This window comes from Anabrus simplex, chromosome 3, assembly GCF_040414725.1.
Source record: "Anabrus simplex isolate iqAnaSimp1 chromosome 3, ASM4041472v1, whole genome shotgun sequence".
Taxonomy (NCBI): Eukaryota; Metazoa; Arthropoda; class Insecta; order Orthoptera; family Tettigoniidae; genus Anabrus; species Anabrus simplex.
The window spans coordinates 101033135-101046457 of NC_090267.1; the positions used below are offsets into that span (position 1 = coordinate 101033135).

General features: G+C 38.1%; 1 protein-coding gene across 1 annotated transcript in view; it reads left to right on the forward strand.

The window, feature by feature from the left end:
• LOC136866029 (lipid droplet-regulating VLDL assembly factor AUP1) overlaps positions 1–13323 on the forward strand; it is a 203465-nt gene that overhangs the window by 43981 nt on the left and 146161 nt on the right. Inside the window, exon 4 of the mRNA XM_067142643.2 lies at positions 2974–3152. Coding sequence (XP_066998744.1) covers positions 2974–3152 — 179 coding nt within the window. The remainder of the gene's footprint in view (positions 1–2973; positions 3153–13323) is intronic.

A 13323-nucleotide genomic window follows, 5' to 3' on the forward strand; every position in this document is an offset into this window, starting at 1 on the left:
AATTACTGTATCCACCTATTCAGTACAATTATATTTTGTAGTGATTAAATCTTACATCAATTATAAACACTAGTTAGGAACATGTTTTGCCCTAATTGGGGCATCTTCAGCCTAATAGTAATCTTAAGGTCAAGTCTTAAATCTATTAATCATTGGAACTTACTACTAAATATAATGGTCTTATGCTAAAAGTATTTTTATAAAAGTTGATATTTACATAGTTTACAATATGTACATTAATTTAAAGCCAGAATTTGTGAACAAGGAAGCAACTAAATTTATTTTACAATGACTAGATAACGTCCAAAATGTAATATGGATTTCTCCTACTGTATGGAAGAAAGTTTATGCAAATGTGTTCATATTGACTAGATCACAGCGTGAATTGGGTTTTCACCAACAATATGGATGAACATTAGGTTGAAGGTTTTACAGTTGGTTCGTTCAAAGGAGGCCATGGTCACTTATGTCGTAAGTATATTGTTACCAAATCGGAATTGTGGTATAATGCCGATCATGTTAGGTTTGAATATTCCTTTAGAAAGAAGCATGGTAATATTTTATGGGTTAAATCATGTATGTTGGAAACATATTGTTGATATCATTCATTAGTGCACATCTGATAAAAAATTTTTTTTGAATATTGTGCCATTCTTGTCGATTAATGTTCCCATTGGTGCATTGTTTAACCTTGGGAGGAATTATGAGTTGTTTGTCCTGTCAGATGTTAGCTGGAACCAGTTGTTCCAGTTGTATCTGAACGACTAACCTTGTTACTTCTAGTGTAGTATTGATGCGGTGCAAGCTCCATTTTTCTGGCTCTCTCACGGTTTCCTTCTTTATAAAGCCTGTTAGGCTGTAGTATCTCATCAAAGTACTTGAATTTAACAACTTTCTTTATCTTGTTCTCCTTTGTTGTCATTATGTACTGTATCTCAGTGCTTCTTTAATGTTAGTCATGAAATGGGTCTTTTCAAACGATATCTACAGGCTGGATTTCACTGCTATCTCTTCCAAAGTGTGAACTTGTATTATAGCTGATTCAGTGTTCTCTGACAGCAGCACAAGATCATCAGCGAATGCTAAGCAGTTGGTAGCGATGTTCTGTTTCTTGTACCCTTTCCTTACTTGGTCCTTAATGTCTTTTTCTAAGAGTACTTTTTCCCATTCTTTGATGACCTTGTACAGGACATAATTGAACAGAAGTGGCAATCTCCTTGTTTTATGCCTGTCTTGACTTCAAAGGTATGTCTTGACATACATACCTTTGAGTGTGTGTTTGTTAGGGTCTTCTTTATTAATCGTAACATCTTGTCATCAGTGCCCATTTCTTTAAGAATGTCCTACAGTGTGTTCCTATCGATTTGAGTCATATTCTTTCCGAAAATCTACAAACACTGCTACATATTTCTTGCCTCTGGCAGCTTTGTTCTTCAGTATTGTCTTGAAATTCCCGATTTGTTCCACACGTGATCGTCCGTTGCAGAACCCTGCCTAGTATTCAAGGATTTGGTGTTCGAGTTGTTGTATTTATTTATTCCAATTTATTTATTTATTGTGTCAACTGGCCACTACGGTGCCATTCAACTCTTTCTGTACTTATCGGCCACTTGCAGATAAAATTGTATTGTATTGAATTGACTATCCAACATGTCCTTCCTTTCCCCCAAAGTAGGACTTGTTCTGGATGACATTACGAAATCCCAAAAGGACAATTCTTCCCCTGTCCCTACCCATATTTAAATTTTTTTGAACATCTGTATTACTCTGTTCAACTTTCACAAAGCTGGTGTTTATGCTTCCAAGTTTTATTTTATTCTTCCTTCTTCCCCTGTCCCTACCCATATTTACATTTTTTTTGAACATCTGTATTACTCTGTTCAACTTTCACAAAGCTGGCGTTTATGCTTTCATGTTTTATTTTATTCTTCCTTATAATTGCATTTTTTCTCAATTATGATCATCTCTAATTTCTTGGGTCCAACAGTTCTTAACTTTGCTTCAGGGACCTTGTATTTTCCTTAACCTCTGTTCTTTTCCTTTTTATCTACACTTTCTTCTTTTCTCTAATATTTTCTTTAATTCTACCATTCCAAAATGATGTGCTTAGCTTGTCTCTTACGTTTCCTGTTCTGTCATATTTTTCTGTATTGTTTACAAGTACACACTTAATCTTCATCCATTCTTCTTCATAATTGTAAGCTCCTCCTGTACTTATATGCAATGAACAGGTAATGAATAAGTGTTTACTTAATTTTACGCTTGTCCTCTTTTCTCCTTTCCGACTCGAGTCTGAATTTCAGGTTCAGAGTTGTAGTAAAATAATTACCAAAACACAGGTCGTAAGTTACGTTTTACTCATACATAATAAGTATACGGAGCGAGCATGTTTGCTGTGTGCTTAGAGACACGTAACTGTGAGCTTGCATTTGGGAGATAGTGGGTTCGAACCCCAGTATCGGCAGCCCTGAAGATGGTTTTCTTTGGTTTCCCACTTTCACACCAGGCAAACGCTGGGCTGTTCCTGAATTAAGGCTACGGCTGCTTCCTTCCCACTCCTAGCCCTTTCCTATCCCATCGCCACCATAAGACCTACCTGTGTTGGTGCGATGTAAAGCCAATTGAAAGAATAAAGTAAGTATACAGGGCTAGTTACTGTCTCTGAATCATACAACATGGTTTGTCACCTTAGTTCATTATTAATTTGATGTATTTCTTTCTTTCTTTCTGTTGTATATTGAAGTTCGTTAGATGGTGGCCTTCCATGCTCATGGTAGTGAGCTGAATCGTAGTACAGGTGGTGGTAGTTGAAAATGGTTAAATATCTGTGGTTTGTGTCAGGAGATATGCTATTATACTAAATAATCCCTTTTCAGTGCATAATTGTGACACCTTGGCATTTCTTTAAACCAATAACAGATACGTTAAATATACAGCAGTATTATTACTATTATTATTATGGTTTCTTTTTAGCCGTGTGCTTGGGAACAGCCTGCCCCAATATTTCGCGTCATGGGCATCAAGGACCTGGGACTCCCTCAGGGTCAAGATGCTGTCATAGCAGGAGTACGTAATCATCTGGAAAAGTGTTCAACCCCTGTATTGGCCATGCCCGAGGGAGCCACGACAAATGGCACTGTGGGATTGCTTAAGTAAGTTCTGCATTTTTATTTTGTTTTTAAAGCACCAGCTTTAAACTTTGTTTTATCAATGTAATGCTTAAAGATCTGTAATTTCATAGATTTTAATCAATTGTTGAGGAAGTAGATTTAGTATGTATGTACTGGGTCTAGATTGTACCATCAGAGTGTGTGTGTATATTTATAAGAAAATTGGTTAGATTTAAGAAAGAGTTAAGTAGTTGTAATCCTACCCTAAAAATAAATCAGATCTTTATTTACCACATTTACTCACATGTAGGAGCCTTTTTTTCTCTGAATTTTAACTTTATAAAAATTAATTATTATGGGAGGGAGGTGGATCAAAATAAGCTATTTTATTTTGATGCTACAGAATATGAAATATTTAATTAAACAAAGATTACATCTTTTATCTACAGTGATTCACCATTTGCATCCTGCACAGCAATAAGTTCCATGAAGACCAAACTTGACTTATTCCCTGTTGCTCCCTCTGGAGCATAGGGCCTTGGCGAAATTTTTCCACACAGTACGGTTCCTGGCCATTCTCTTCACTTCGCTCCAGGTCTTGTCAATCTCTGCGATTTCCTTTTCGATCGTCCTCTTCCAGGTCTTCTTTGGCCGACCTCGCTTTCTGGTGCCTTGAGGGTTCCAGTCCAGATGAAGACCAAAGACCTTTTTTTAATGTGGTGGATGAGCGTCACCAGTAGAACAAGGAGAGCATGCAGCTTAAATACAAAATGGCTACCTATAACTCAGACATTCTTGTTTTTAAAAATGGCATATGTTGTTAGAATCACAGGCTATCCTCATTGCTGTCTTATCTTCTGTCATCCTTACTTGAGGCTAGGTCTTCATTTTCTTTATGTTCTTTCGATAGAAGCAGAAGATGATAGCAAGAGCAAACATGTGTAAGTTTAGTGCAGCTGTAGTTTGTGTGGTAATAATCAGAGTTGTTTTGCTTTACTGTTCTCTACATGTTTCTGTTCGGTTCAAGGAATCAGTGTCTGCCAGTGAAAAAGTGAGTCCTCCTTTTACATGGCTACTAGCAGAAAGAAACTGCTACATATTGCTGTTCTCTCTGACTGGATGTACAATTTTTCCAGATTTACAGGTGATTCTCTAATCGCTCTGTGACAAATGAGCCTAGGCCTGGTTGCTCGGAGATTAAGGGTTTGCTTTGTCTCCTCCTACTGGTGGGAGACATCCATTTAAACCCCAGTTACACCACTTGTGAACTGAAAGATCTAAACATCTATTGTCAGAGTATCTGCAGCCTAAATAATAAGCTGCCTGATTGTGAACTATCTTTGTCAGTCTTAAGTGAAGTCAATGTGATTAGGCTGATCGAAACATGGCTTTTGTGGGCTAACGACATTAAACTATCATTCAACACTAACTACAGAATATTTTGTTGTGATCACAGTTACTCTGGATGGTGGAGTGATACTAGCAGTGAACAATGCATTATCGTGTAAACAACGGGCAGATCTCAAGTGGAACTGAGAGTTAGTGTGGCTGGAGTTATTCTTCTCGTGATGCCTTACATTTGTGGGATGATACTACAAGCCACTAAACACCCAACTTCATGACCTTGAACAATGCCTAGACTCAGTGATCGAGGCTCTCCTGGAAGTAATTTTAATGGGCGACTTTACCCTGTCTATATAGTTGTTTTCTCCCTCTACATTAATGTTGCCAGCAATCTTTGTGTCCCTCTCTCTAAAATATTTAACAGAACTTTTTGCCATGGACTATTTTCATATGACCTGGAAACAGGCAAATATTGTTTGATTCGATCTGAGGCTCATTTGATTGTTGAAAGCAATGTTAATACGCTACCACTGCTTTACTGCTACACAAGCTGAATGCAAATTACGCCAGGTGGCATTCAGGCAGAAATCAAGTTCCTTAAATTGGCTCAGCACGAACGCTGATGCTAGTAAAATTGTCATCAATTTTTTCAAGAAATCCTCGGACGAGAACCGAACAGCAGTTCTAGCTAGGGTACTTGCCGTATAATCCCGAATACCACCTGCCACTGAATAAGACCCGCACCCTAAATTTTTAGATGGCAAAATACGGAAAAATAAATAAAAAATCAAATAACTTACAGTACATCCATATTTGATTTTCTCCAAATATACCACAAATATAAATTCAAACAGCTTAAAGTTAATAAAATCATACCGGGCGAAATGACTGTGCGCGTAGAGGCGCGCGGCTGTGAGCTTGCATCTGGTAGATAGTAGGTTCGAATCCCACTATCGGCAGCCCTGAAGATGGTTTTCCGTGGCTTCCCATTTTCACACCAGGCAAATGCTGGGGCTGTACCTCAATTAAGGCCACGGCTGCTTCCTTCCAACTCCTAGGCCTTTCCTATCCCATCGTCGCCATAAGACCTATCTGTGGTGGTGCAACGTAAAGCCCCTATCAAAAAAAAAAAAAAAGAAATCATCACAAAAATCGTAAATAAAATCGGTCCAATACTCAGATCATTCACAATTCTCCGTCGTCATCTGAAGTTTCACCATAGGAACTTTCATCGCTGGCACCGTTCCGCAAAGTCATCCTCACTACCGTCCACTGAATTTGAAATTCCAAATTTCTTAAAGCTTTTGGACACTAGATCGTTTGGAATGTGCACCCATGCGGTCTTGATCCAGCTGAATATTAGTCCCACTTCAGGGCTATTCACTTGACCAGTTGGTGTTAATGTGTGATCATCATCAGACATCCAGTTGGTGTACAACTATTTCATTACAGTTTTGAAGGGCCGGTTCACGCACACATCCAACGGCTGCAGAATAGGAGTGAGTCCTCCGGGAATTATCGCAAGATGGGTTTTTCTTTTCCTCATGATATATTTTACGGCGTCAGTTGTATGTCCTCGGTAACTGTCCAACACAAGCATGTTTCGTTTTTGTAACAGTGCTCCCGGGGGACGTTGCCAAATGCACTTCACCCAGTCCTCAACTAACGCACTGTCCATCCAGCCGGACTTGTGTGTTCTAACAATAACACCGGACGGCAAGTTTCCTTCCAGAATTGTTTTCCTTTTCAGAACCACATATGGAGGGAGTTTGGTTCCATCCGCTAATACGCACAACTTTACTGTGCATCGATGCTTTTTGTTACCACCTGTTCTGATGGTTACACTTTTAAAACCCTTCGTATCCACTGTATTTTCCAACAGCATTTCAAAATAGACAGGTGTATAGTCAGCATTCCCAATTTGCGACAGCAAATAAGAATTTTGCTTCCTCAAATGAATAAAGTGTCGCTGAAAGGCCGTTAATTTTTCTTCATACACCCCAGGGAGTTGTTGTGAAATACACGTACGTCTCCGAATGCACAATCTCTTTCTCCGATAAAAGTTTCGGATCCATCCACGGCTTGCAGTAAAACCCTGTGTTTTGAGTTCTTTTGAGATATGTAGTGCCTTCAGTTGACACATTTCACTAGAAACACCATATCCTAACTCACGTTCTTCTATCACAAATTTGTGGAGTCGTTATTTAATTTCCGGAAACACTGCACTCCGCCCGCGGAACGCTCTGCGATCGCAGTTACTTTTTAGTTCTTCCTTCTTCCGCCAATTACGAATACACAATTCATCAATATTGTACTTTCTGACAATGGCACGATTTCCGTATATTTCAGCTTCGCTTACAACTTTAAGTTTCTCACGTACAGTAAATGACCACAGACGCCGTTTTGAATCCATCGTTTACTATCGAGACAGCACCTTCACGGGACAGATATGGAACTCGAATGTGAGCGAGGTAGACTTCCGTAATCAACAGTCTCGACTCTCGCAAAGTACGATATCCCGCGAGATCAGCTATTCACGCACCCAGCATGCCAGCAACACTAGTGAAACAAATGACGATCGAGCATCCGCAGCAGCGGCTTTCATATTTACCGCATATTTACCCATATTCTTTGATTTACCTTATTTCATTACCTTACATTTCGCGTGTATATGCCACTCTAACCGTATTGAGAAAAAATCGATCTTGTTTTCTAGAACTCAACTAAAGCACAATAAGACCTGAATGCCCGTTTACATATGGTATATTGAGTACAGTAACCATATTCAAATCTATTCCAATACTCGATGTAAACATAGTAAATATTTACGGGAATGAACTATTTGAATACGACCCGCACCCAAGATTTAGAACCGATATTTTGAGGAGAAAAGTGCCGGTGGTATTTGGGATTATACGGTAATTTCGCAGTCTCTCCCTTGAAAATTCCGACTGATGAGTTAATTACTTGAGGCATCCATTCATAAACTACCTATGAATGAGTCTGAGGAGGTATGACAGGAATGTGTGAGACTGGTAACATCTACTGTGGTAATTTGATGGTGGTAAGGACACTGACGAGTGTAAGAACAAGATCTCGGCTATGTTGTCAGAGCCTCTAGAGACTGAGCTTATATGACTCGTGTCCAACTCTACTGTGAAGCTCTTATGACACTTCAATTTGAAAAGAGGAAGCTAAACATCTGACTCTGGAGGATGCACTGCCACCAAGATCATATGAATTAACAAATATCCATAAAGAAGACAGTCCTCTCAGTCCAATAGTTAGCGTGATTGATTCTACTACATATGCTCTGGCTAAACTCTAAGCATATTGCTCCAGCCACACATAAGACATACTGAATCATACGTTAGGGACTCTCTACATTTTGTGAAGTTGTCAACCATAACCCTTCAACCCTATGTACTTCTGGTGAGTTTTGATGTGGAGTCCTTGTTCACCAAAATGCCAGTTGACTCGGTCATGTCTCTCATTGAGTATCTGTTTCCTGTGGTCATTCCTAAGCTATCTCACCACTGCATAACTTCCAGCTATTTCTTGTGGAATGGGCAATTTTAAGAACAGACGGATTTTATGGCTGTGGGAAGTCCACTTTCGTCGTTAGTCGCTAATTTCTTTATGGAGCATTTTGAGGAGGTTGCTATTGCTTTGGCACCTGTCAAACAGATTATTTGGTGGAGGTATGTTGATGATACATTCGTGGTCTGGACAGAAGGTCGTGAGAAACTTCACCTATTTCTAAAACACCTAAATCAGTGGCATCCTTCATTTAAATTCACTATGGAGATGAAGTCAGACTGGTGACTTCCTTTCTTCGATGTTCTTCTTTTTCTCAATCCTAAGATTGGTTGGCAGCAATTCGTCTTCTCCACTCTTAAAAATTAAAATGAAATTTTTATTCTCCACTCTTCTCTGTAATCCGCTAATCTCTTCATTTCCACATATGAGCCTGTTCCTACGTCATCTCTGATCTGTCTTGAATATTGCAGTCTAGTAAGAAAGAAACTGGACCGCTCCTTAGGTCACACTATCTATCATCAGGCCATCCACACAAATTGCTATCTCCATGCAGATTCTCACCGCCATCCAGCAAAAGAACGAAAGTGAAATGACACGTGCTGCTTTGCTACATTATGAAAGTTTTTTTCCATCATTACAGTACTATGGAGTATTAGAATCAGGGTTTGATTGTGATATTTTTAACAAAGATTTTCTTCATATTTGAGAAATAATGTGGTCTACTTGGCACACACATCATATTTCAAAAACACAGCGGGATTGGTGGATCATTTCTGTTTTAAGTTGGGCTAGAATTTTTCGTAGAATAAGGTTGCTCTGCTAAAGCATATAGAAAGGGACAGCACATTTTAAATATGTTATAAGACACAGATAGGTGAAAATTTGAAGGAGAATATTGTTTTGTCATCGTAGCTGGACTCCAATTTTTTTAATAACCTTGAGCAATCAAGATCATAGTTCTTAACTCATTCGCATCATGTGACGAGCTGTGGTTGCGTGTGGTGTTTTGGCACATTAATCAAATGACGAGCTCAGCTTGCGATGGCGCAGTGCCTAGCTTATCTTTGTATATTCTCTTTGCATATAATTTTTAACAAGGAACTAAAGACATGTGCCGTTGGTAAACAATGCTGTCTGTATTTCTGTGTGACATTGGAATTGTTGAATAACAGATTATTTTAATTGGTATTCAGTATTCATTATGCAATAGAATCACCTTCGCGGCAATGACGAAGAGAGATTCAAAGCGCTTGTAGACATTGTTTTGGATGGCAGTTATGGCAATAATGACATTTTGGAAAATGAATCAGAGTTCGAGGATAGTAATACCTATAGTGAAAGACCGAAGTATGCAGAATATTGAAGAAAGTGAGAGTGAAAGTTCTTCCAAGCGCACGCGGGGTGGTGGGGTGACACAAAAGAACTGTAGTGATTGGAAATTGGAGAGAAAAATGACAATAATCCTGATATATGTCCATTTTGTGAATACAGCAGTGTTTCAGAAATACATATGAAACGGGTATATTCTGCCCACTGTCCTAAATTCGACGTTTTTAGAGTATGCAGATCCACTCTCTTGACCAAGCGAGTTGTCCTTGACAGGTTTTTTTTGCAAGGAAGAAGCACTTTTGCAACTATTCTTGTAACAATACTATAACTGGAATATAATTCTAAATTGACTTGAAAAACATTGAATACAGGCTTAAAATACACTCAAGAATCATTTGCATATATTGAATGATCTCCAGAAGTGTCTTGAGTTCATGAAATTCTTGAAACAGGGCACAGCACAAAGTCCAACACCACATTCACTACACATGTATCTTAATACTTTCCTTTTCCATTCTCTTCTGGTAGTTTGACTGCATACAACACACAGACGGGCTGCATTTTTCTTCCTAGATGAAGGTGGGACCATGATGAGATAATGTTTTGATGTTAGTCGCAGTGGTCTGTCAGTGGAAATTGATGGCCTTCCCCCCTTAGGCTTTGAAGCAGGTTCGTGAAATTTTTCCAGGATCTAGTGGATGACTGTCATGAAAATCTGCTAAAGGTGCTTTCTTCCCTGTTCTGACCATGTACAAGGAATGGGCGTTAAGCAACATCAAGTCCAGTAGGTGAAATGCTAATTTTTTGTACCATTTCACTGATTTTCTCATCAAGTCAATCCCACTAAGCATCTTGTCAGTTTTATCAACAGATCCCATACTTCCATTGTAATCTGTGGTACATGTTGGCTTCTTTACTGGTTCCTTTGTTATCCAATCCAGTTTCTCAGTCTGCGCCATACTGTCATCGTGCATCGTAGTCAACATTGTCACCTCCCACTTATCCTTCCACTTGAGAGCCAATGTGTTGTTGGTGTGATATGACTCTACGTCTCCTTTCTTCAGTTTTTTTATTTACTAAATGGAGGCATTTCTTTCCTATTTTGTCGTACAGTGCCACAAGCATTGGCTTTTTTCTTGTGCAGCAGGTCAAACAAAGTTGGGCTCGTGTATCAGTTGTCAACAAATAATGAATGACCCTTTCCCAGGTATGGATGAGTGGTAACAAAACTACCTGACATACCTAAATTGAAAGTGTCCTCGATCTCAGTACCTCTGCCAGTGTAAATAATTAAGTCCAAAATATACCCTGTCTGAACATCACAAAGCATGGACAACTTTATTCTAAATCGGTGACGTTTCGAAGGGATAAATTGTTTGAACCCTAAACGACCTTTGAAGGCTACCAGGCTTTCATCTATATACAACTTTTGAAATGGTGAAAGTTTTTCATTGAAAATTCTTCTGGCATGATCAATCAAAGGTTGCAGCTTATGTAATTTATCACCTTCATTGGCAACAGAAGAGAAGTGAAGCATGCTGAGAATATTTTCATATCTATTCCTTGACATAATTCTTGCAAAAATCGGAGTGTGATGGAGACAATTTGAAGACCAATACCCCTGTATAGTAAGCTTCTTTATCCTAGTCATGAGCATTGTCAACGCAAAAAAACACATAAATCTCTTCCACTCTGGGATCAACCCATGACTGTAGCCTTGAATTAGGTGAAAGGGGATATTTTTCAATCACCTGTTTGTAGTAACTGATGGTAGAGAGTCAACTATAACCTGCACTATTGAGTGAGTTAGAAAGCACAAGAAAAGTCAATTTCTGGTGAATTTGCACATATAACATTTTGTAGCATGTATACATTTGTATTTTGGCTTTTTGTAGAAAAATATAGAATTTGAGTTAATTTTGATAAATAGGTGATGTCTTTCCTGCTGGGCTGAGTGGCTCAGATGGTTAAGGCGCTTGCCTTCTGAACAGCAACTTGGCAGTGGTGGGTTAAATGAAACATTTGTACCACAGCCAGCAGTCACTCAAGGAATGAAGAATGGCTAAGTCATAACCTTCAATGACATGAATGCAAAATTTGATTAAATTATCTGCATTAGTTTTTATTTTATGCATGTTTTTGTGTGACAGTTACGCTCAAACTTCGGGCAGGCAAATTAAATCTGATTCCACAGTCAACAATGTGCCATTTATTTTGACTTGAATGGGTTAATAAATTTTCAACATTTGACTTCATAAAATGGTGCCATTTTATAAAAACTTTTAATATGAGTTCTCAGCATCAACCTTTTAAGTGTTGAGTTACCAGTTGACTGTTTGGTACCTCAGTGCTGAGTTTTTTCATTTGTATTAAAAAAATTTGTAGAAGCCTCAATTTTTAACTTATCAGTGGGGTGATTAGCATAAAATGTTTATAAATGTTGGTTCTTTATAAATCTAAATGCAAATGGAAAATCCTACACTTATGTTCAATATTATTTTGAGAGAAACAAAATTTGGTTCTTGGGGCTAAGAATATAACATTTGTACTTTGGTATTTTCATTTTTCACGACCTGTAAAATACGTGTTAATGGGTTTTGAAAATGTGACAAAATGCGAAGTTTATCATAAACTATAAATGTGAAACTATTTTCTTTCAAATATGACTTTATTTATGTTTTTGTTCTCCTAGAAACTTAAGTACCTAGAGGGGTTCGTGCTGTTGGTTGTTAAGCTCAAATATTTTGCGCCCAAGCAATGTACCAAGATTGCATATATTTCAGTAAATACAGTTTAATTATAAATGACAAGAGAACACAAATGACAGAAAAAATTGATCAGGTATGTTCTTTGATTTTCTTCAACAGTGTCACCGATTCATAAACGTCTTGGGCCAATGAACTTACATGTTAAGCCCCTTTAAACAACAAGCATCATCAGATTCATAAACGTGATAAGTTAATTTTGTATACCAGTATTTTCTTTTTTGTTATTATATCATTATTTTTCCATGAATATAATTTGTTTTTTATGCTTTAGCCTGTATCTATTTACAGATGTACAATTATTGTATTTTGCTATACTTTATTCATGTTTATTTCATTAATGGGCAATGTTATCAAAAGACATCAATAATAATGTTATTGCTTTTAGGTCTCACTAACTATTTTTGAAGGTTTTCGGAGACGCCTAGGTGCCGGAATTTTGTCCCACAGTTCTTTTACGTGCCAGTCAATCTACTGACACATGGCTGACGTATTTGAGCAGCTTCAAACACCACCGGACTGAGCCAGGATCGAACCTGCCAAGTTGGGTTCAGAAGGCGAGCGCCTTAACTGTCTGAGCCACTCAGCCCAGCAGGAAAGACATCATCTATTTATCAAAATGAAATTCTATATTTTTCTACAAAACGCCAAAATACAAATGTATACATGCTACAAAATGTTATATGTGCAAATCATAGTGCGAAATGTCTGATTACGAAACAGTAAACCTTACCACGCCTCTGCCTTATGGCTCACGCTATCAGAACAAGTAATTGGCATCGTTAAACGCAATAGTTTCTTAAATTTGCTGGTGTAAGCCTCATCACAGTTTGATACTAATCATTTAAGAAAAGGCTAGGAAAACAACAGATAGGGAATCTGCCACCTGGGCGACTGACCTGAATGCAGATCGGTATTGATTGATTACACTTATGTGCCCAGGCGTGCATTATCTTTATACAAAGTAAAGAGACCAAAATAATAATATTTCCTTAAATCTGTAGGCAAGTAAGACATGTAACTTATTGGAAGTATGTATGTTGATATTTTAATATATTTTCTAAACCTGGAATTTGGCGATAGTTAAATGTTTTCTACTGGTTGTCTGTGATGCCGATTTGTTCAATTATCTGCACCAACTCCACTGGCACAAAAGTTTTTAAAAAATCAATGATTTTCGGGTTGTCATCAAACACTACTTGGCCCTCAGAGCCTGTCACAGTAAAAGTAATCCG